This window comes from Podarcis bocagei, assembly GCF_964188305.1.
Source record: "Podarcis bocagei genome assembly, chromosome: 16".
Lineage (NCBI taxonomy): Eukaryota > Metazoa > Chordata > Lepidosauria > Squamata > Lacertidae > Podarcis > Podarcis bocagei.
In genome coordinates this window covers 32,012,538-32,036,652 of record NC_138142.1, presented here as the reverse complement: position 1 = coordinate 32,036,652, position 24,115 = coordinate 32,012,538, and the positions used below count along the sequence as shown (strand labels likewise).

The 24,115-nt window shown below is 47.1% G+C and overlaps 1 protein-coding gene across 1 annotated transcript in view; it reads right to left on the bottom strand.

Annotated features, from left to right (window-relative positions):
* The window catches only part of PLCB3 (phospholipase C beta 3), a 67,936-nt gene that overhangs the window by 31,201 nt on the left and 12,620 nt on the right, over window positions 1-24,115 (bottom strand). The window contains exons 2-13 of the mRNA XM_081174312.1: window positions 22,228-22,305; window positions 15,825-15,893; window positions 14,148-14,291; window positions 10,516-10,595; window positions 9,398-9,451; window positions 7,551-7,626; window positions 6,444-6,544; window positions 5,043-5,209; window positions 3,191-3,337; window positions 2,562-2,719; window positions 900-982; window positions 692-769 (exon numbers count right to left, since the gene is read on the bottom strand). Coding sequence (XP_081030438.1) covers window positions 692-769; window positions 900-982; window positions 2,562-2,719; window positions 3,191-3,337; window positions 5,043-5,209; window positions 6,444-6,544; window positions 7,551-7,626; window positions 9,398-9,451; window positions 10,516-10,595; window positions 14,148-14,291; window positions 15,825-15,893; window positions 22,228-22,305 — 1,235 coding nt within the window. The remainder of the gene's footprint in view (window positions 1-691; window positions 770-899; window positions 983-2,561; window positions 2,720-3,190; window positions 3,338-5,042; window positions 5,210-6,443; window positions 6,545-7,550; window positions 7,627-9,397; window positions 9,452-10,515; window positions 10,596-14,147; window positions 14,292-15,824; window positions 15,894-22,227; window positions 22,306-24,115) is intronic.

The window sequence follows — 24,115 nt, the reverse complement described above, 5'->3', positions numbered from 1 at the left end:
AATGTAATCAAAGAGTAGCTTGCCTCTGCTGCTGCTCAGGAAGGTTGGGAGAGAAACATATTGTCCTTCACATGTGACATGGCAGCTCCCCCCCCCCCCCGCCAGATGTAGTGCCTCAAAACACATGGTCTGCCTTTTTAGGAGTACTTTGGAGGGGTTCAAATAATTCCTTTGGGCCTGCCCACTGGGACATTGGGCTTTCTTTGAACCATATCCATTCCCTCCCTGCCTCTCTTATAGCAGAAGTTGCTTGAGGAATGCACAACTGTTTGGCTGTGAGCCATTTTTTAATTTTTTAAAAAATATAGCTTCAACTACTTGATCACTTGGCGCAGTCATGCCCATTACTTGATTTGTTTCTCCAGGCCAAACTCTAATTCACTGAAGCTGTCAACTGAGCATGTGCAATGGCCGCCTGAGCCGTACACACCTCAGCTTCACCACAACTTCTGTTTTCAAATCAGATGGAGGCTGGTTTGAGGGAAAGCACATCAAAGCAATGGCCGCCTGAGCGTACACACCTCAGCTTCACCACAACTTCTGTTTTCAAATCAGATGGAGGCTGGTTTGAGGGAAAGCACATCAAACAGAAGCTACAGGGTACCTGTGGATTGTGGCTAACATCAGGCGTACTCGGTTTCAGAAACCAGCAGTGCGAGTGAACTGGAGCCGGAGTATCCTAAGTGAGGACCACAGCCGCTCCCAACCAAGGAGAGCATCCCCAAATATGCTGCGGCAATACTCTGCCATCTTCGCCTGCTGCTTTGCCCTGGGGAAGGAAAACAAGAAACACAAAGGTTATCAGTCACGCAGGCCTCTCTGATCATACAGCGCTGTAAGAAGGAGAGGGGTGAGGATGACAGCCTCAGACAAGCCGTTGCGGCACTACAAGTACTCACGAGTCAACGTGGTTCTCAAATGAGAGGATAACAGGGAAAGGTGAAGTCTTGAAGGCACTTTCAGCAATGGCCTCTATGACTTCCTGCAACAGAGTGAGGCAGGGAAAGGGGTTAAGGCAGAAGTGGGGGATGTTTTCCAGCCTGAGGGCCACACTCCCTTCTGGGCAACCTTCTGGGGGCCACATGCCAGTGGTGGGAGGGGCCTGAGGCAAAAGCGAGCAGAGCAACCTTTGCAAATTTTACTTTTCCACAGTAGGCTGGTGTCTACGCACACACAAGCCCCTCTAGCCTCCATTCTGACAAGCAAGAGGCACATTCGAGTTCAAGAAAGTGCAGAAAAAGTGAGGTGCAAAGCAAGGCCAGTGAAGGATGTGGCCTGAGGAGAGGGGGTGTGGTATGTGGAGAGTACTGAGGGTCTAGGGGGGCACATTGAGCCCCCAGGCCTGATGTTCCCCATCACTGGGTTAAGAGTTCAAGAGCACTTATTTGCTTACAGTGGTAGAGTTTGGGGTGGGAGCGGGAAGGTTGCTACAATGGACAATAAACTTAAGAGGAAGTTCCCCATCAATGTGCTGACATGTTTCAGGAGGATTCTGCTCCCATACCCAGGCCTGGAACAAAAGGCTGAACACATGGATGGGGAGCCTCGCAGACTCTAAACACATTGATGGACTACAACTCCCATCATTCCTCGCCATTGGGTCATGTTGGCTGCAGCTGATGGGAGCTGGAGTCCCACAGCAGCAACTGGGAGAGCCACAGTTTCTGCTTCCATGACTAAAATGATATCAAGCAGGGACTGGACCTCTGAGTTCTCACCCTTGTTGGATAACTGGAGCTTCCATGATCAGAGGCAGTCCAGATCTCCACCTGGCTATGCCAACCTCGGTCTCATTGGTTGCAAATAAGCCTTTTAAGGTAATATTCCAAGCTTACCTCAGGAACAGGTGTAGGGAACTGTTGGCCCTCCAGATGTTGCTGAACTACAACTCCCATCAGGCTCAGCATGCATGATCGGTGGCCATGCCTGAAGGGAGTTGTGGGTCAGCAACATCTGGAGGGCCAACGGTTTCCCCAGACTTGTTTAAAAAGAACCCTCCAGCTACAGATTTGGGATGTTTCCTCCTCCCAGTTTAAAGCATGAGGAGAAAACACCCCCTTCCAAATAAGTTGTGGGCAAGGAAGGATATCATCACCTTCACTGCCAAGGAACAGTACAGTGGTACCTTGGGTTAAGTACTTAATTCGTTCTGGAGGTCTGTTCTTAACCTGAAACTGTTCTTAACCTGAAGCACCACTTTAGCTAATGGGGCCTCCTGCTGCTGCCGCGCTGCCGGAGAATGATTTCTGTTCTCATCCTGAAGCAAAGTTTTTAAGCAGAGGTACTATTTCTGGGTTAGTGGAGTCTGTAACCTGAAGCGTATGTAACCTGAAGCATATGTAACCCGAGGTACCATTTCAGGTATCGATTTCAGGAGTCTCTCAGCGCCCCCACCCTCAATGGGACCCCTGCTAACTTGGAAGGGGTACAACAGGCCAAGTAGGCCGCCACTGATCACATCCTGAAAAACTGGAAATGGCAAACACAGGTAGGAGGGTGGGCACCCCTCTGTTGGCCTTGGGGACTCTTGCAAACAGCCAACCGGGCTGGGTGCCAGTTACCTTGAAAGGGATTTCGGTCGTCATGGTGAATCCGTGGGTGATGAAGGGCTCCTCGTCTTGGGGGCGCCCCTTCCAGCAGTCGAGCTCAATGCAACGACAGCCACTCAGCAACACCTGCCGGTACATCTCCACTGAGGAATTGCCTGTCAGCTGCCCAGCTTTTTTGAAGGGAGAGGGAGAAGATGATGGGGAAATGTTAGATGCCTGGGGAGAGGAGAGACAACCAAGCAACGATACCAGACCTCAAATCCTTAGAAGAGGCAAAATAAAACGTGAAATAAAGAAGGCCAGTAACTCTGAGCCCAGAGGAAGACACTTGATCTCCAACAGGGATGCATTTTCCGCACAGCCAGTCTCTCACAAAACAATTTCACCTCAGGATATAATGAGGACAAATTGCTCTGCCACAGAAAAGGGGCAATCATCTTTCTCAACCCCTATTTTCCTACACCTCCCAGAGTTCCCCGGGACTGACTGTGAGACGACTCTGAGAACTGTAGCGCTGGGGGGAGAACAGAGAGTCTCCTGACAACTCTTGGCTCCCTTAACAAACTCCCAGAAGACTTTGGGTGTAGTGCAGGCAGCAGGCTCCCACATTCAGGGCAAGTGTCTCTGTTCGGTGCACGTACCTGTGAGGTAGGTATTATGTGAAGAGTTAATAAAGTAGCTGCTTAACGGCTGGGTCATGTCGTCACTTAAATCCAGCTTTTCGGGGGGCACAATGGTGTTCTCTTCTCCCCCCAGGTAGCGGCCAAACCCTTCCATTGACATCTGGTCTGCGGAAGGACAGACGGGGAAAGAAAAGCAAGTTTATAGATGCAGGCAAGAGAAGAGGCAGGCTGAAATAAGTGGGGGAAGGACTGTGTTTATCTGTGCCCCACTTTTATTTATTTAATACATCTACATACATACACACACACACACACACACACGACTAGGGGTTGCTCCCCCTGGTCACTCCTCTCACCAAGCCCCCATACCCACCAAGCCCTTTGCCAACCCTCCTTTCCCCACACCTAACCAAACTGCCCCCTCTTTGCTCCTCATTCACCCCTTTGCCTAACCCCCAAGTCCATCCCCACTTTGCTGCAGCCCCTTTTTTGTCTTCTTTCTATGCATATTTTTTTTTAAATTTTTTTTTATTGATTTCCCAAAATTTATAAACAAACAAACATAAATCCTAACTGTAATTATTCCACTCTTAATAACATTGTTACGTGACTTCCTCGAATCCCCCTGGCTGAATTTCAATGTATATCATTGTAACAAGTTTTCCACAACAAATTTCTCATAAAATTTACTTAATCAATTAAGGTCTTTCTTTCTTTTCATTTTACATTTAAACATATTATTCTAACACATCACATATTTAAATCCTAAGCCAATCTGGTTTTTGCAAGTATTTCTATTTATGCCGCAGCCCCTTTTAAAGGAGGGGGGAGGCTTTTCACAGAGCAGTTTGCCAAACCGCTCTAATAAAAAAAAAAATTATTATTTGCACCCCACCCATCTGACTGGGTCGCCCCAGCCACTCTGGGCGGCTTGCAACATATACAGAAACACAATAGAACATCAAACATTAAGCACCTTCTCCCTTCTCTTAAACAGCTTGCCTGGGCTGTCTGCCACCCACACTGCTTGCTTGCTCGCTTGCCTGCCATTATACTGGGATTTATTTCTTGCCATTATTATTTATTATCTTTATATACCACCCTTCAACTCAGAGCAGTTCACGAGATAAAAATACAGGATAAAAGCACAAAACAAGTAGTTAAAACAAAAACTAAACAAAAGAATAACAACAACCCCCCACCAAACCCTTTAAAAGGCTGTAGAATATTAATCAGCCAAAGGCCCGGTTGAAGAGGAATGTTTAGTCTGGTGCCTAAAGGCATATAATGAGGGCTCCAGCTGAACCTCCCTGGGGACAGCATTCCGGAAATGGGGAGCCACTACAGAAAAGGCCTTTTCTCATGCTGCCTCCCTCCGGACCTCTTGTAGAGGAGGCACACGAGGAAGGGCCTCAGAGGAGGACCTCAGGGTCCAGGTCAGTTTATATGGGGAGAGGCGGTACCTTGAGGTATGAGGTCTTTGGCATGGCTGTTGCAAACCATAGCATGCAACAGCCATATTTTGCATGTAGGTATATACACTCTATAATACATGCACACCCACCCACACCCACACCCACACAATAAAAGACATAAACACTCACCCACACATACACACAATAGGTATACACCCCCCACTTTGTATCTATTTACACGAGCACACCCACAGACAAATGAAACTAAAAAACAGTAACAACCCTACAATACGGTACAAAACAATATCTCTTGCCCAGTCCAAAAAACAAAAAAATTGAGCAGCACATTTTAAAAACATCCGCCACCGCCTCCATCACTCTGTATTTCTCCATGATCACCACCACCACCTGCATCTCCCAGCCCAAATTCTGGAGAGGGCGGGGGGGGGGCTCACCACGCTGCTGGAACTGTTGGTTGGGCTCATACTTGTTGATTAGCTGGCGCACCTGCTCCCGAGTCAGTGGTGGGTAGAGGATCTCGTTGAGACGGGGGTCTCTTTGCTTCTGGTTGATAAAGTCCATGAGCTGGTCCAGACTGAGGTAAGGCTTCCCCTTGGCTCCGCTGTTTGCAAAGGAACAATCAGAGGGAAGGCAGAACAATGGCACTTTGGCCGGTTCCAAAATGTGCAACTGATAAAGGAGGCACCCCCGCCCCTTAGAATTAGCACAACAGAACAATTCGTTATTGCCCAAGGCAATTCATGTAGTCACCTGAGAGACTTCAAAAACACAAGCCAAACCGTTTGTGCAGAAAACAGGAAGTTTGCTTGTTACTGGAATAAAATGGTCGGACAGGACAACATCAGGTCGGGAATGCTGGCTACACTGAAAGGGCACCAAGAACTACCAACCCAGAACTACCTAGAGCAGTGTTCTTCAACCTTGGGTCCGCAGGTGCTGTTGGACTACAACTCCCATCATCCATAGCTACCTCAGCCAATGATCAGAGACGATGGGATTTGCAGCCCCAAGCCATCTGGGAACCCAAAGTTGAAGGAAAGTGGTCTAGAGAAGAAATGGGGATTTGTGGTCCAAAAACATCACAAAGGCCACAGCTCCCATCAGTCACAGCCAGCACAACCAACAGTCATGAAAGTTGGGCACTGTAGTAGCCCTACATGAGCAGGGGCTCATGTCTCCCCTTGCCCCAATATAGAGCACCTCCAGACTGGTGCTTTTTGTGAGTGTATTCCGCAGCATGTCATTGACGCAACAACAGCATGTTTGTGGTGGATTTATACTGGACTGTCCACACGTCATTCCCTTTTATTAGTCCTTCTGTGGTGCTTCCCATCTGGAATGACACTCTTGCATTATAGCGCAACGAAAGCAGGGTGAAACCTTCCCCCAGAATGTCTGCAGAGTGTATAAAGTTACAGGATCTCAGTAGGAAGTTAAGGGATTGGAAACGAAGCAGTGTGTCCGCCCTGAAACAGTACAAACAGGCACAAACGGTACTGAAAGTGGGATTGCATATAACCACTCTGATCCCATTATCACAAATTATCATCAACTCACAATGAAAAGGACACTTGGAGAGGCCCCACAGAACACTAACATGAACATTGCTTATTCGGAATGGCATCTTGTTTAATGAGGATTATATTGGTTTTTGTGTAACTGTTTTTGCTAACATTTGCATAATCTGTTATCAAACAGAGGAAATACAAAGACACGCTGTACTCTTTTCCACAGAAATCTTCAAAACAAGAGACCAAGTCCGTTTCCTTGCTTCAGATATCCTGTCCTTCCACACCACCATCTGTACCCCCACCCCCCACTCTCCTTTTACTCACATTTCCAGCAAGATCTTGTCTATGTCTGGGCGAAGGCAAAGCTTGTTCAGGAAGCGTTCAAAGATCTCCAGGGTGAACTCTTCAGGTTTGATAGATTCGCTCTGGGGAGCCGGAGAGGAATAAATAAATAAAAGAAAGACAGTGTACCCCAGAGAAAACACTACAGTTCTGGGGAGGGCAGGGGAGGGTCAGGGGGAAGGAGGAAGAAGAGAAGGAAGAAATCAGAGATAAGAATAGAGTCAGGGAGTTAGGCTGGCTTTGCGTGGCGAGTTCCCGCCCCCCACCAGGATAAATAAAGACACGAGACACCATGGTTTAAGGTTAAATGGGCGAATTAGGCCACAACTTTATTGAATTCAGGAATGAGAGGCATTGGCTTAGGCATCGGTCCTAATGACTATCCGGCTCCAGCCCATTTGCTGGAAACACGGGGAAGGGTTAACACTATATCGGGGGAGTCTCCCGCCGAGGCACGTCGACTAGGAGCTCCCCCGGGTCACTGCTCAGGGGCGTGCCTTTGGCCCACACTTCCATAGGCTTCGGACAGGGCCACGCCCCCCCCGGAGTCCTTTAACGGACCACCCTTTGCTCACTGGGGGGAGGTGATGGCGTTCCTCCCCCCCCACATCCTCTTAACCCCTTCTTACCAATGCCTACCGCCAATGCCGAAGAGTTGTGACGAGTTGCTACGAGGTAGGCGAAAAACCAAATGGCTGTAAATTGCCAATTGGGAAAAATTCCTACCATGCCCCATGCGGCGACAGACCGAAGTCCATAGCAAAGTCTGAGACCTACCTAGAGCCTACCTAAAGGGAGGGAGGGCGGGAAAACGTGGGGGCTAGCTGGCGAAAAGAGGGTGAGCCCCCTCTGCGCCGGCCCTAAATAGGGCAGACACGGCCGAGATTCCCCTGCTCTCGCGGGGGCTGAAACCAGCCCCCGCTCACGGGGGTGGGCGTGAAGCCCGAAACCCCACCTCCTGGGCAGGCCGGAAGTGGCTTTGTGGCACGAAGACCAGGATCCAGGAGGGAGGGATGAGGAATGCTGGGAATTGGAGGAGAAGGTGAGCAGCAGGCAAGAAATCAATACATTTTTTTAAAAAAGACATACCCTGTTAAAATTAAGACCGCAGGACTCCAGGGCCGTCTCCACCCTTTTTTTGTCAGCTGAGAACATTTTCAGGATGCTACAAAAGGAGGGAAATGGGAAGTTCTTTATCAGACTTGCAGAGCTAACGAAGGTGGAAGCAACAAGCCAGACATGTCGGAAGGAGACCAGCAAAACAGAAACCAGCAAAACAGAAATAGGCCAAAAAAGGGAGAAGAACGTACGCGATACAAAAGGAAGGGTAGCCAAGGCAGTGCCTTCCAGATGTTGTTGGACTACATGTCCCATCATCCCCAGCCGCTGGACATGCTGGCTGGAGCTGCTGGGGCTTGGAGTCCAACCATTTGTGGAGTGTACCATGTTGACTATCCTGGAGCTAAGCTTTTTTTAAAAGAGAGAGAGAAGCAAAAGCCATCCTGACTGCGGTATTCAAACAGAAACATTGGTACCTCGGGTTAAGAACTTAATTTGTTCTGGATGTCCGTTCTCAACCTGAAACTGTTCTTAACCTGAGGTACCACTTTAGCTAATGGGGCCTCCCGCTGCCGCCGCATGATTTCTGTTCTCATCCTGAAGCAAAGTTCTTAACCCAAGGTACTATTTCTGGGTTAGCAGAGTCTGTAACCTGAAGCGTCTGTAACCCGAGGTACGGTGGTACAAGGTGCCACTGAGAGGCAGTGTGGTGTAGTAGTTAGAGCGGTGGACTCGTGATCTGGTGAACTGGGTTCGATTCCCTGCTCGTCCACATGCAGCTGCTGGGTGACCTTGGGCTAGTCACACTTCTCTGAAGTCTCTCAGCCTCACTCACCTCACAGAGTGTTTGTTGTGGGGGAGGAAGGGAAAGGAGAATGTTAGCCACTTTGAGACTCCTTTGGGTAGTGATAAAGCGGGATATCAAATCCAAATGCAAACTCCAATACAGGTCAAAGGCCACCTGGGGCCAGAGGGCAGGGGGAAGGAAATTAGGCTTCAATGGAGCTGATGGGCGTGGGGTGGAGAATTTCCTTATCAGGTTGTGGCCTACTGGTGTGCACTCTCCAGTTTCCCTCTGTGTATTTCACAGACTGCACATGCAAAGAGTGAAAGCAGCTGCTATTCGCAAGGAAGCGGGCCTTCCTGCTGGGGCACCCACTAGAGAGTCAGACAGCTGCTTCAAGGAGCCATCTGGAGTGCCAACCACACACCCCTGGGCCCTGTTTCAAACTGGTAAATCTTCAGGAGGGGCAGCTGCCCTTGCAATTGGGGATGTAAGAAGGCATTATTTTCAGTTCCATCCTGCATTTGTTGGATGTTTCCGTTCTGCTGCAGTTCACTTCCTCTACAAGCTACATTATTTGTATTGCCGACTGCTATGGCAAAATTATGCACTTTACATAATTAATTATGTGATTATATAATTACATAATCAAATTATTGCTGTCCTTACAGTATTCCACCTTATTCATTGCATCACAAAGGAAATGCAATGCAAATCGGGGGGACGGGGATGGCGAGAACATAATCAATTACGTATCATTTACAGACTAAAAGCAGAAATGGCGAATACGGATCATAATCACCAATTTGATTTCCATTCCAAACATGGGACACATTAGGGGACATCTGCAACTTCTGCTCCCATTTCCATTGGAATTCTCTGACGTTGCTGTCAACGCCCACTGGGAGTTGAAGGGTGGCTATAAATAGAAATAATCTCTCTTTATAGATGGAGCGACACCTTTCTCTGAGCAACAGACCCTAGAAGCTGAAGCTTCATCAGGGGCACCACACAGAACGTGGGCCTCAGGACAGAAGAGGGAGGTGAGGATAAAGCAAGCACAGCAGTTTTGTGGGTGAAAATATAACCTTACTTTTTGACAGGGATCCTTGCATCCTGATTGACCTGGATCTTGAGCCGAGTGTACCTGTGAGGTTATAACTGAGAGTCAGCTGTATGGCACAAATTTGCCTTCCCTCCTACTAACCTAGGGATGTGGGTGGCGCTGTGGGTTAAACCACAGAGCCTAGGACTTGCTGATCAGAAGGTCGGCGGTTCGAATCCCCGCGACAGGGTGAGCTCCCGTTGCTCAGTCCCTGCTCCTGCCACCTAGCAGTTCGAAAGCATGTCAAAGTGCAAGTAGATAAATAGGTACCGCTCCAGCGGGAAGGTAAACAGCGTTTCCATGCGCTGCTGTGGTTCACCAGAAGCAGCTTAGTCATGCTGGCCACATGACCCGGAAGCTGTACGCCGGCTCCCTCGGTCAATAAAGCGAGATGCGCGCTGCAACCCCAGAGTCGGTCACGACTGGACCTAATAGTCAGGGGTTCCTTCACCTTTCTTTACCTACCAACCTATGCAAGGCAGCATGGACAGGACTGTCCAGCTCAGTCGAGAGAGCAAAGGATCACTGTGTCCCTCCCACAACTGCGAGAAGATATTTTAATTCCTTATGACTGTCCCCTTTCAAGCAACGCAGCCCCACCAGCCCTTACAGCAGGTGCGGAAGATAGTTGGCCCTCCAGATGTTACCAAAATAAAATCCCCATCCACCCCAGGAAGCATGGTCAACAGCCAGGGATGATGAGAGATAGAGTAATTCAGCACTATCTGGAGGGCTGAAGGTTCACAACACATATCTTACAGGTAATTAGGTAGAACATCCTATACTTCAGCCTAAGCCACCAACAAGAAGCCAGCAAAACAAACCACAAAGACCAACCGCCCCAGAGGACACAAATCCAGAGGGACGTGGGAAGCTGCCTCATACCAAGTCAAATCACTGGTCTATCTAAGCTCAGTAATGCCCACATTGCCTGGCAGTTGCTCTCTGGGGTTTCAGACAGGGGTCTCTCCCAGGCCTACCTGGAGGGGATGATACTAGGGACTGAACCCACAACCTTCTGCATGCAAGGCAGACGCTCTGTCACTGAGCTGTGGCCCTTTCCCAGGAGTCTCTACCCTGTTTAAAATGGTAGAAAGTCGACTCACGCTTTTTGCAAGAAGGTGTTCCGCGAGGCGTTCTGAGCCAGGATGTTTGTGGATAGTTTGAACAGCTCCTCGGTCCACAACTAGATAGGAGAGGAGAGGCAGAACAGGGTGAGGCCAGCCGCTCTCATCTGCCCTTCTCCATCCCATTGGCAACCTCGGGCCTAACGATCCAGCCCATACCCTCGAATTCGGATCATTAAGCAGGGCAGGCATACAACACATGCTGTCCAGGTTTGGCATGGTTAAAAAGAAAAAAGCTGTATCATTTGGAACTTTTTGAAGTTACAGAAGAAGGGCTATATTGATATTCATTACAGTAGTGGCATTTTTGCACCCGTGCCTCTAAGCAACTTATGCAATAAAAAAGAAAACAATTACAACATTGAAATAAGATAAAAGCAGCTATAAACAAAAACTAAAATACTCAACTAACAATATATTTAAAAGGAACAAGTCCTACCCACCCCACTTAAAAGAAGAGCACAGGGAAGGTCACAAACATAATTATCCTCCCAATTAGAAGCCATTAAGCCTGGGTAAATAGGAATGCTTTTTGCCTGGTGCCTAAAAACAGACAGTGATGGCACCAGGTGTGCTTCCCTGGAGAGAGCATTCCACAAACAGGGAGCCACCCTTGAAAAGACCCGGTCTTTCGTCTCCCATGCCTCTCTTGGAAGGGACGCAGATGATGAATACAGAGTCTGAACTGATACTCAGAGTATTCTCATAATTCTCATAATTGAGAATTATGGACATGGCGAAGGTCATGTACACACTTCAGATTACTCTGCACCTCAAGGGCTACATTCAATCCATATATATCTTAGGAAACACAGTACTGTGTTTCGATGAGTCATCCCCGTCCCCCACTAAAAAAAAAAGCTTCAAATTGAGCAGGGTGTGTGTGAAAACAACCTAGCTGCATTTTAAGCCAGTAATGTATACAAAGCCCAACTTAGGCCCACCAATTTCAACAGGTTTGCTCGGAGTGAGATTTAGCCAGCTATGATTCAAGGAAAGATGCAAGAGAGAGGCTTATAAATTGTGCACAGTATTGTTATTTAAGTGGATATTCCCATCAGTCCTAGCAAGTGTGGCCAATAGCCTTGGGTGATGCGAGTTTTAGATCAGCAACACCTGCAGCCTCCGAGCGGTTTACAAGGTCAGTTTGCTTCAAAACACACACTTAAATTTCTCAACCATCTCTAAGGGAAGTGGCTACTACTGACATATACACCCCCCCAAAAAGTGCACTATTAATGTTATTATTGAATATTTCAGTTTTTTTTATTCTCTCTGCTCCTCCATAAATTGGTTTTAGAAACCAGGACTGGGTTAGTGCGGGGGGGAAACAGGTATTGACAAAGGAACAGGAACAGCAGCCAAAAACCAGAAAGAATATGGACACCTATCCTTACAGCATCAGTGACAAAATTAAAGCCAATTATAAACCAAGATTGATTAAGCAATAGAAGTGTAAGTGCATTAAAGGTACAGGGTCAAAGCCTCAAAACTGGAGATGGCCATTCAATACGAGACACTAGTCGAGGGAGGTTGTTTTGTATTCTCCAGCCTGCGATCATTTGTGACCTGTGAAAGTATCTAGCAGGTTCGAACAACTGGATTCTGGGTTAGTTCTTCTCTGGGGGTGGAAAGTCTGGTGCTCTCTGGATGTTGCTGAACACCAGCTCCCATCATCCCTGACCATTGGCCAGGCTGGGTGGGGCTGATGGGAGTTGGAGTCCAATCCCACAGGTTCTTCCTGCGGCTGCTCTGTGCATACACTCCCAAGAGCACAGTTTGCAAGGAGTGTGAAAATGAAGCGTCAGGCAGCTGTTCTGCAGTACCCCACAAAATAAAAAAAATAAAAAAGACAAGGCGGATTCTGGAACCTGAAAGATAATAATAATAATAATAATTTATTATTTATACCCCGCCCATCTGGCTGGGCTTCCCCAGCCACTCTGGGCGGCTTCCAAAAGAATATTAAAATACTATAATACATCAAACATTAAAAGCTTCCCGAAACAGGGCTGCCTTCAGATGTCTTCTAAAGTCTGGTAGTTGTTGTTCTCTTTGACATCTGGTGGGAGGGTGTTCCACAGGGCGGGTGCCACTACCGAGAAGGCCCTCTGCCTGGTTCCCTGTAACTTGGCTTCTCGCAGTGAGGGAACCACCAGAAGGCCCTCGGTGCTGGACCTCAGTGTCCGGGTAGAACGATGGGGGTGGAGACGCTCTTTCAGATATACTGGACCAAGGCCGTTTAGGGCTTTAAAGGTCAGCACCAACACTTTGAATTGTGCTCGGAAACGTACTGGGAGCCAATGTAGGTCTTTCAAGACCGGTGTTATGTGGTCTCTGCAGCCGCTCCCAGTCACCAGTCTAGCTGCCGTGTTCTGGATTAGTTGTAGTTTCCGGGTCACCTTCAAAGGTAGCCCCACGTAGAGCGCATTGCAGTAATCCAAGCGGGAGATAACCAGAGCATGCACCAGCGTAATTTATCACAACATGGTCTTTATTTGCAGATTAATTCATATAGATTTATCATATAGATTTACCTTATTTGTCCCACGCACTGGTTGCCAGTCCAGGCCCAGTTCAAGTTGTTGGTGCTAGCATACCAAGCCCTAAATGGCTTGGTATCCAAGTACCAAGAAGACGGCCTCACACAGTATCAGCCATCTCAGATCTTGTGACTCGCAGGTGAGGCCTTGGTGGTGGTACTGCCACCAACTGGGAGCTGCCCAGATAGCACACCCCTATGAAAGGGCCTTCTTGGTGGTTGCCCCCAGCTTGTGGAATGCCCACCTTGGTGTGCAGAGTCTGTCTCCTTCCATATCAACATTCGGGATGCATTTAGAGACATTCCTGTTCACTCAGGCCAAAAGATACATTTCCTGGCAACCCTGAAATCATTGGCTGAGATAATTTTTTTTTTACTGCTTTTAATGATATTGTTTTAATGATGCATTTGCTGCCCTGGGCTCCTTTGGGAGGAAGGGGAGGTTATAAATTGAATAAATAGCGGTAAGCAACAACGGAGGCAGCCACAATGCTGGAACTGGGATGCTAAGGCACTTACATGAAGATGAATAATCCATCTTGAACAGAAGAACCGGCCTCATTCTTTAATGGAAGGTTACTGTGTGGCGAAACCTTCCAGATACTGGCTCCATTTGCATTGAACATTGACAGCAGCCTCATGCCATTTTAAACAATCATGGCTTCCCCCCAAAGAATCCTGGGCACTGTAGTTTAAAACTGCTGAGAGGTGTTCGAAGACTCCTATTCCCCTCACAATTCCTAGAGTTCCCTGGGAAGAGAGGCCGATTATTAAACCACCCTGGGAACTGTAGTTCTGTGAGGGGAATGGGAGGGGGTCTCCAAACTACAGCTCCCAGGATTCTTTGGGAGAAACCATGATTGCTTACAGTGTTATGCATAGTGCAGAAGGGGCCACTGTTGGGATTCCACCTCTCAGGTACTCTAACCACCAACCATGCTGGCCGGGACTGATGGGCACTGAAGTCCCAACATCACCTGGCAGGGCCATAGGTTCATCCTTGTATTGAAGAACTGTTGCTTTCTTAAAAAAAGAAAAAGAAGAGTTCAATGTAACACTCCTGCCCTACCTTGGCCGTATCATCCGGAACAACTGCCATGAAGTTGAGGAAGCTGACGTTGACAAAGTCTGGACCGTGCACGACCGTCACCAGCATCTCCTCGGGCCGTTGCTCTGGCCCCCCAAAGCCAAGAATCTCCCGGATCTTCGGGTCCTACAGAAGTCAGAGTGCAAAGGAGAGAAGTTAGCCTGACTGGCACCAATGGCATTCCCAACCCTAGATGCCTAGCGAATGCCGTTAAACATGCACTTTTTGTGTTATGCAAATAGCAGCCTGGGACCTGGGAAGTTAACTCTCTTCCCTCTGCCAGGGTGCCAACAAAAACTACCTCTCTGGAGCTGTTCTTTGCATTTCGCGGAAAGCTCCCATTTCAAGCTTCCCTTGAAATGCAAATAGCAGCTTCAGAGGAGGGAGGGACAAGGAAAATCGTTCCATTTCGCTTTCTCTTGGTTTCTCATTTTCTCCCATCTTAAATGCAGTTCTGCACCTCACTTACTTTTCCAAAATCCCTCTTGAAAGTAATCCAGCATTTTAGTGCATGTTCCTCCTAATAAGACACATTTCTGTATGCTGTTCTGCCTAATATGCATATTTTTTACAAAGCGGTTTCCGCTAGTATTGTGCAATTTTGTATGTTACTTTCACTAATATTTGTACTTCAATGCACAATTTACCCCAGTTTAAGCAGTTTTTGTACATACTGCTTGGCTGGAGAGTGGCGCTGCAAAATCTGGAGATGTGCTAAGGTTAAAGGATGGCTGTGTTGTCAGTTTCCACATTGCTTCAGAAAGTGTGAATTGAGTGAAGTTTGGTTCAATGCATACTGAACCAAATTGCTCCTCGATCCCTGTTTCACAGAGAAGTTTTTAAGGTTTCACTCAGTGGGGACACAGTGGTCACTGTGCTTTGTGCCTAGATGGTCCCAGTAAAAAAAAAAATTTGAGAAAGTATCCTGCGGCACAATGGGGTTAGTGTGTGTCTGGCCGTTAACCAGAAGGTTGGTGGTTCGAGCCCATCCGGGGATGGCTGCGGGCAGGATTCCTGCACAGCAGAGGCTTGGAGGAGTAGATGGCACTAGGGGTCTTTTCCAACTCTACAACTCTATGATTTTATGATTCTACCTATTAGAGATCCCAGAGAGTTACTGGCAGGAAAACAGGCAATACAGTGGCCCAGGGCAACATTCACACCATACATTTAAATCAGTATCATACTACTTTAGATTGTCACGGCTTCCCCCCCAAAGAATTCTGGGAGTTGTCTGTTTGTTAAGGATGCTGAGAGTTGTGAGGAGACCACAGTTCCCTTCACAGAGCTACAATTCCCTGTGAAGACATTTTGATTGTTAAAGAACTCTGGTAATTTTAAGTACTGGGAGTGGAAAAGGGATCAGCCAGCAACTGCAGCTTCCAGATTTTTTAAGGAAAAAGCCATGGCTGTTTAAACTGGTATAACACTGCTTTAAGCATATGGTAGGAATGCGGCCTAGGTAGACTGACCAACTGGCTTGGTTCAAGACAACTCTAAGTATGGCGGAAACCTGAAGCTCTTCAATGTTGCTTGAACTGCAACTCCCATCATCCTCCACCGCTGACCATGCTGGCTAGGGCTGATGGGATTTGGAGTCCAACTGCCTCTGCAGGGCCACAGGCTTCCCCGTCCCCGGGGGAAGGGAATCACCGTTACCTTTGGTAGCTTGGCATAGCGCCCGGTCCGAGTGTCACGGATACAGCTGATGTCCAAAACGTCAACTTCCTGAGAGGGGAAAGAGATAGAGAAAGACAAAGAGAGAGTTCTTGTCACTTAGTGCTCTTTATTAGCAGAGACTACATATTTCCAACAGCCTTCTCCGCTAACAAGAACTGCAAAATGTGTTAATTAGGTTAGATAATGAGGTCTCTTCCCTCCGCGGCAAGTAATGTATTAATTTTAGCTCCTTTTTTGCCAGTTGCCATATTTCATACAACAGACGCTTACTTTTGCATAATTAGTTTAAGGAGAGTGTGGCCGGGGGAGGGGGGACAAGACGCCAAAACAACAACAACAACACACATTTGTATCCATTATATTTTGCTTGCAGCTACCCATTAGAACAATCTGCCGCTTTGTGTGCAGGAGTCATAATGCAAAAACCTACTTTCCTGCTCTCTCTGTAATGGAACCAGAAGGAAACAAATTTTAATTTTATTGTACCAGATTTCCATTAATTACCACTGTTAGTTTGTGGCTTTTTGTGAAGTCCTTAAAACTTTAAGAACATAAGAAGAGTCTGGCTGGATCGAGCCGGAGGCCAATCTCTCTCTCAGGGGCCCTCAAGATGCGCATGGGAAGCACACAAGGAAGACCTGAGTGAAACAGCTCTCTCCCCAACTTGGGATTCCCAGCAACTGATACCCAGAGGCATATTTCCTCCGACAGTGGAGAGAGAACACAGCCATCATGGCTAGTTCTGGATAAAAAGGTAAAGGGATAAAGGGACCCCTGACCATTAGGTCCAGTCGTGGCCGACTCTGGGGTTGCGGCGCTCATCTCACTTTATTGGCCGAGGGAGCCGGTGTACAGCTTCCGGGTCATGTGGCCAGCATGACTAAGCCGCTTCTGGCGAACCAGAGCAGCGCACAGAAACGCCGTTTACCTTCCCGCTGGAGTGGTACCTATTTATCTACTTGCACTTTGACGTACTTTCAAACTGCTAGGTTGGCAGGAGCAGGGACCGAGCAATGGGAGCTCACCCCATCACGGGGATTCGACCCGCTGACCTTCTGATCGGCAAGTCCTAGTCTCAGTGGTTTAACCCACAGCGCCACCCGCGTAACTTCACATGAGTTATTCAACCCAATTTCTTAGCTTAATACTCAATAAACCATTTCCATTCCTTTCTAAAAAGTTTGTTGTCCTGATTTCTTATTCTTCCGGCAAGTTTCGCCATTTCTGCATATTCCATTAGTTTCTGTATCAATTCTTCTTTCGTCGGGACCTCTTCATCCTTCAGGCAACAGGGCAAATAACATTCTTTTGGGCAAATAACATTCTTGCAGCTTTAGTCACATACATAAATAAATTTCTATACTGTTTGGGTAGTTCTAATCCCATAATTCCCAAGAGAAAAGCTTCTGGGGTTTTCTTACAAATGTTATCTTAAACATCTTCTTCAATTCATTATATATCATTTCCCATTAAGCTTTAACCTTATTACAAGACCACCACATGTGAAAAAAGCTGCGTTCTTTAACTTTACATTTCCAATGCAGATTCCACTTTGATTTATACATTTTTGCCAATCTACTAGGTGATAGGTACCATCTATATAGCATTTTCATATAATTTTCTCTCAAACCATAACATGCTGTACATTTTATATCTGTATTCCATAATCGTTCCCATGCTTCCATTTCTACGTTATGACCAATATCAATTGCCCAGTGTATCACTGACGATTTCACTTGTTCATCTTTTGTCTCCCATTCCAATAACATCTTGTACATTTTAGACAACACTTTAAAATTACCATTTAACAGGTCTCTCTCTAATTGTGGTAGTAGTTCCCCAAAGCCCCGCTTCATATCCTTTTTAAATATTTCATTCAGATGATGATATTGTAACAATGTTGTTAACATTCCTGGTAAATCCCTAAACTCTTTTAAAGTCTGTGCAAGTCCTGTTCTTCCCAATAAAGAGTTAACTCGAATGTGTATGGTGTGATTTACTGCTAGCTCCTCCTGTCATGGGCGTTAGAGGCATATTGTCTCTAAAAGCCTCCTCCTGAACTCACATGGCTTCCCCTATCCGAGGTCCCCCTACCACATGGTCAAAAAAGAGCATGGAAACTTTGGCTTTTAGTTAAGCATAGCTTGCTGTGTTGCCTAAACTAGAAATTGTGGTTAACATTACCTATGAGTAGTAAGCAAAGCACTTCATGGTGAAGGCAGCGTGATTTGTACTTAATCCTAGGCGACGCTAACCACAGTTTGTTGGTTTGGGTAAACTGACAAACCACGATTAACCAAAAATGGAAGCTGTGTAGGAGGGGAGAAGAGAGCATTGCAGAAGCCTAGGGTGAAGTCAGCCTCATTCGTGTTGTGACTTCATGTCTGGATTGCTGCAATACACTCTGCGTGGGACTTTGCTCGTGTTGGATCTGGAAGCTGCAGTTAAGTAAAGAAGGCTGCAGCAAGGTTGCTGGCAAGAGTGAGACTTTGTCATCACACGACACCTCTGCTCAGAGATCTGCACAGGTTGCCCATTTACTACCGGGCCAAGTTCAAGGTGTTGCTGTTAGCACAAAGTCCTTAACATTTACTTGCAGGATCGTCTTACTCCATATATTATACCCATTCGACTGCTTCCTTCTGTGAAACTGGCACTGCTACAGGTGCCACGTAATACTCATTCTGCAGTTGTAAGAAATCAATCTTTTGTGTGTGGCAGCAGCACTTACACTTTGGAACTCCCTGCCTATTGACACCAGGCAGGTGTTTTCGCTATTGTCCTTTCAACACCTGCTTAAAACGTTTTTGTTTAGGCAAGCCTATTCAAACATGCAGGATACTGAAATGCATTTTAAACTCTTTTGCTTAAACAATATATAGAGAATAGTATTATATATACTGTCTTTTCTCTATTTTATTTTATTGCCTTTAATTTTAAGTCATAACTCAGAGGCTTTATTACAATCAAGTGATACAAATGCTGTGAAATATAAAAATAAAGTAAAATAAAAAAAAATAAAATACACTGACTTTGCAGAAACTCTCCAGGATTTCAGGCAGGGAAGTGATACTCTCCTTCACTGGGGGTTATTAAACAGAGTGTGGGTGGGCATCTGCCAGGGATTCATTATCTGTGATTCCTGCATTGCAGGGGGGTTGGACTAGATGGCCCTTAAGGTCCCTTCCAGCTCTACAGTTCTGTGATTCTGCCATTCTATGACGCTCTCCCAGCCCCGCTTTGAGATGCAGGGGAATGAACCTGGAACCTTCTGCATGCAAAGCAGATTCTACAGTCCTTCTCCCATATACTGTAGTCCTAACGCTGGGGGGGGGGGGGTCAGACGAGCTGCCATTTCCTGCACGCCCCCAACAGACAACAGAGTGCTTTGATTTCCCTTCCTCGCCTTTCTCCAAGCCATTCTGCTAGGCACGGCCTCTCTCTTTTTCTCCCCCCTTCAGTTCCCTTTTTGCCATTCAAGCTGCTCGGGCTGTATATATAGCTACTTAAGCTAACTGTTTTGTCCTGGGCGGCTGCCAGATGCAAAAGAGCTTTAACCACAGGGAAATTGTGTGGTAGCAGTAAGAGGAGGAGAGGTGGGGGTGGCAGGAAACAGGGCTTCCCTCCAACCAAAAGGAAATTGCTTATAGGCGTTGGAGTGGGTAGGAAGACAGGATCAAGAGAGCTCATCCAAAGAGGAAGGACCTGGGGGTGCAGGAGGTGGGGGGGGGAGAGATAATTTCTCCTGGGGCTCAGGCATCCCATGTGAGCCATAAACCCTTGAAAGACATTGCCATTGCTTCTCTTGTAGCACGGCAGAGAGGGAAATGCATCCATAGAGGGGCTTATCTTTTAAATCAAGAATTCTATGGCTACCAACTTAGATGGTTTCAAAACAGTACTAGACAAATTCATGGAGATGGCTATAGCTATAAATACTGCTTCCAGTGTGGGAGGCAGATAGCAGGCCTTGGGACGCCAGTTGCTGAGAGTCACAAGTGCTGGGAGTGTCCTGCTCGTGGCCTTCCCAGAGCCATCTGCCACATCCCCACTATTATACCTCTTTGATAGCCATGGCTCCTCGCCCCCCCCCCAAAGAATCCTGGGGAATTTGTTATGGGTGCTGAGAGTTGCTAGGAAACTCTATAACTCCCCGTGCTCACAGTGCTACAGTTCGCAGTGTTCAAGGAAAGAAGGGTTGATTGTGTAACCCGCTCTAGGAATTATAACTCTGTGGGCAGTTTCTGTGGCGGACACCCAGCCCTTTAAATGTGCTTGAAATCATTGGATGGAGCACAGGTCAGCCCATAGCTGTCAACTTTCAGATTTGAAAATAAGGGATCAGCAGCCTCACCTGACCCAGGGACAGTCTACGGGATATCTAACAAACTGGGATAGCAGCAGGAAGCAGCGGGAAACGGCGCTGGAATAAGGAATTTCCCGCGAAAAAAAGGGGAAGGTTGACAGCTATGGGTCAGCCACTTCCTGCACTACTGAGCAGGGATGTTAGGTTGTTAGGAGGATTACAGGCAGCGTCAGAAATTGAGATACGAATGCTAGGAGCTAAATGGGACCTTAAACTTAGGTTATGGGCGCAACAACGGAATGTCTAGATGCGCTTTTTTATAACAAGAACGCACAAGCTTATTGCTAAAATGTTATGTTCATTTTTCACATGGTTTAGTCCTTCCCCTGCTTGCCCCCTAATACTCTTTAAGAGGGTCTCTTCTCCAGTCTTCAGAGAGTAGCTTGAAGTGGGGAGGCAGAAAAAGGTCCTCTTTTCCTTCCACTCTGCAGTTTTACCGGTAATCTGAAATCTTAGACGCAGTACTGCGTCCCCAGAGCTCAGGAACTGCTCGTGCTGATGAAATTCCCTGTCGCAAAATATGCCTAGAACAATGGGAGTTTCAAACACTGATTACAGGGAAGCGATTGTATACTCCACCATTAAACTGCTGGGAAGGTTTGGGAGTCTTTTTGAGAAAAATGTTAGGGCCACTTCAGAAAAAGCCACACTCAAGTCACAACGTGCCCTACTGATGTCAGTGCACGATGAACTCTGGGCCTTTACTGTCTGTTACTGTCTGTTACAAGTATTGAGGTACAACGGCCAAGTTTTGGGGTGCAGGTCTCCGGAAGATTCATTACGAAGCCGGAAAAGCAAAGGAAGCAATTAGGACAGGAAGGAGAGCAGCAGCCACTGTTTCGATCAGTTTTTTTATTTTTTAAAAACCCGCTCCCTCCCTTTCCGCCTCTCTCCCTCTCTTTGGCTCCCACCCCAGAATTCTTGCCAAACCAGCTTAACGACTCAAAAGGCATTGACAAGAGAGTGGAATGAACAGCCTGGGCCTCTGCACAAATCACTCCTTCCCCTGGGGCCAGTGAACTGCAGGCAACCCCAAAGGCAGGAGGGCCCTGGACAAGCCGGGTGCCCTGTATTTTCAACACCTTCCAGCAAGGGGCGCTTGGAGAACTCCACTCTCCAGCCACCCAGTGGCATCCCCAAGTCACAGGCAAGCAACCACATGCAAGCCCATCGAAAGCACTTTGTTGTTGTTGTTGTTTAGTCGTTTAGTCGTGTCCGACTCTTCGTGACCCCCTGGACCAGAGCACGCCAGGCACTCCTGTCTTCCACTGCCTCCTGCAGTTTGGTCAAACTCATGTTGGTAGCTTCAAGAACACTGCCCAACCATCTCGTCCTCTGTCGTCCCCTTCTCCTTGTGCCCTCCATCTTTCCCAACATCAGGGTCTTTTCCAGGGAGTCTTCTCTTCTCATGAGGTGGCCAAAGTCTTGGAGCCTCAGCTTCAGGATCTGTCCTTCCAGTGAGCACTCAGGGCTGATTTCCTTAAGAATGGATAGGTTTGATCTTCTTGCAGTCCATGGGACTCTCAAGAGTCTCCTCCAGCACCATAATTCAAAAGCATCCATTCTTTGGCGATCAGCCTTCTTTACGGTCCAGCTTTCACTTCCATACATCACTACTGGGAAAACCATAGCTTTTAGTATACGGACCTGGCTTCCCCCAAAGAATCCTGGGAACTGTATTTTGTTGCGAGTGCTGGGAATGCTGCTGCTGCTGTGAGTGACAGACTACAGTTCTCAAGATTTGGGGGCAGGGATGTGCTTCGGAGGTACAGAGTGCACACAGATAGACACAGACATGCACACATCCTTGCAATGCCGCCGACCTCAAAAGATAAAGGACGTGCTCGTAAGTGCCCAAGAGTTTCCGGGCTTGGTCACTCGTCACAAGTGATAAGAAGCTTTACTTTTAAAAAACGAAATGCATATAAATAAAAATGCAGTTTGAAGAGGCTGGGGGGGGGGAGAGAGAGAGAGAGGCAAACAGAAAGACTTCTAAAAGCAGAGTCATATATCTACCATATTTGGGCCAGTCCAGTAGAGGAAAAATCCTTTAGGGTCAACCCGTAAGGTCACCAGAGCCCGGCTTGTTGGTTCCTAGGAATGAGGGGGGGGGGGAGAGAGAGAGAGAGAGAGAGAGAGAGAGAACAGTCAATACTCTTCCACCAAGCCATAGATGACAACTTTCCCAAAACTGTTTATTATATGTTGATCTCCTCTGTTTTGTGCAACTCACAGGGGTCTCCCACTCAAGGAACAGATCCAGTACACAACTGCCAGCTTCGGAGATTTGCCAGCTGTGTGCCAGGAGCCATCAGGCAGTACTTTTAAACAACAGCAACCTATTGCTTGTGAAATTTATATAATCCACCTGGCCCCAGGATGGCAGACAATTAAAAAAAACCTCCAACTTTAACATCTTGAGAATCATCTTTAAAACAATTCAGAAACAGTCGCAAACGGGGAAAGATCTTTACATAAAAGGCTTGTTGGATGAGGAAGGTATTCAGAAGGCACCAGCAAAACCACCTGCCTAATATTTAGCAGGAGGGAATTCCAAAGGGTAGGTGCCAAAACCCTAAAGGCCCAATTCCTACATTCTGTGGAATAGGCCTCCTGATGAGAAGGCATTTGCAAGGCATAATGATCAACTAGGTTTGTAAGGGATGGAAGTTCGGCAACAGTGGTCCACACACTGATAACCTTCAAGCCTGATTGCTGTAATGTGCTTTACCTGGGGCTGCCCTTGAATTCAGCTCGGAAGCCACAGCCAGTGTCAAAGGGCCAACATACAGTTCATTTAATTTTATTTAACAGAATCCCTGCTCCTGTCAACCTAGCAGTTCAAAAGCATGTCAACATAGTAGATAAATAGGTACTGCTCCGGTGGGAAGGTAAACACCATTTCCGTGCGCTGCTCTGGCTCGCCATAAGTGGCTTAGTCATGCTGGCCACATGACCTGGAAGCTGTACACCAGCTCCCTCGGCTAGTAACGCGAGATGAGCGAGGCAACCCCATAAGTCGTCCGCGACTGGACCTAACAGTCAGGGTCCCTTTACCTTTACATATTGCTTAATCACCGAAACCTCTAAGCAGCTTGCCTACAATATGAATATACCATGAAAATCACTGATAAAAACCAAGTATTAAAAACAAGCTCACCTTAAACCACTTTTTGAAAAACAGACGGTTTAAAAATACGTATTATTAACTAATGATGATGATGTAGTAAAACAGATGTCTACATGTCTGCGGAGGCTTTCTTGAACAAAAAAGGCTTTTAGCAAGTGCCAAAAAATTGTACAGGCAATGGCTAATTTACATGTGTCCAATGGATGCTGACTGCGCACACACGCATTGCGCCAAACACAGAAGTGACATTTAAAATGGCAAAAATGGGACGAAAAAGGCACAAAACCAGCTCTTAGCTATCCCACAAGCCTTTGCACCGACCGTTGAGGCCTGTGGAGAGTTGGGAGTTTGAGCAAGTAGGTTTGGAGGGAGTGCTGCTGTTTTTTAAAGGGCGTTTCAACAGTTTCCAGAGGTTTAGAAGGTGTCTGCAGGCTTTTCCAATGGCGTTTCAAATGTAGGCGATTTAATGTAAATGCACAATGCCTTGGAACATAACTGCCACATAAACTGGAAGTTGCCTGTACAGCGAGGGCAGTTGCTTTTGGGGGTAACCCACAGATAATGCCTCTGCTGAAAGTGTTGCAGTGGCTGCCAATTTGCTTCTGAGCTGGATTCAGAATTTGCCTACTGGTACCTATATGGATCTGAAGCAAACTGCCTCACCCACTACACCCCACCCCAGTCAGGTAAAGATGTTCATTGTCGGAGGCACTAGGCCCCTGAATACCAGCTGCTGAGAACCACATGAGGCGAGTATGCTGCACTTTAGGGCGT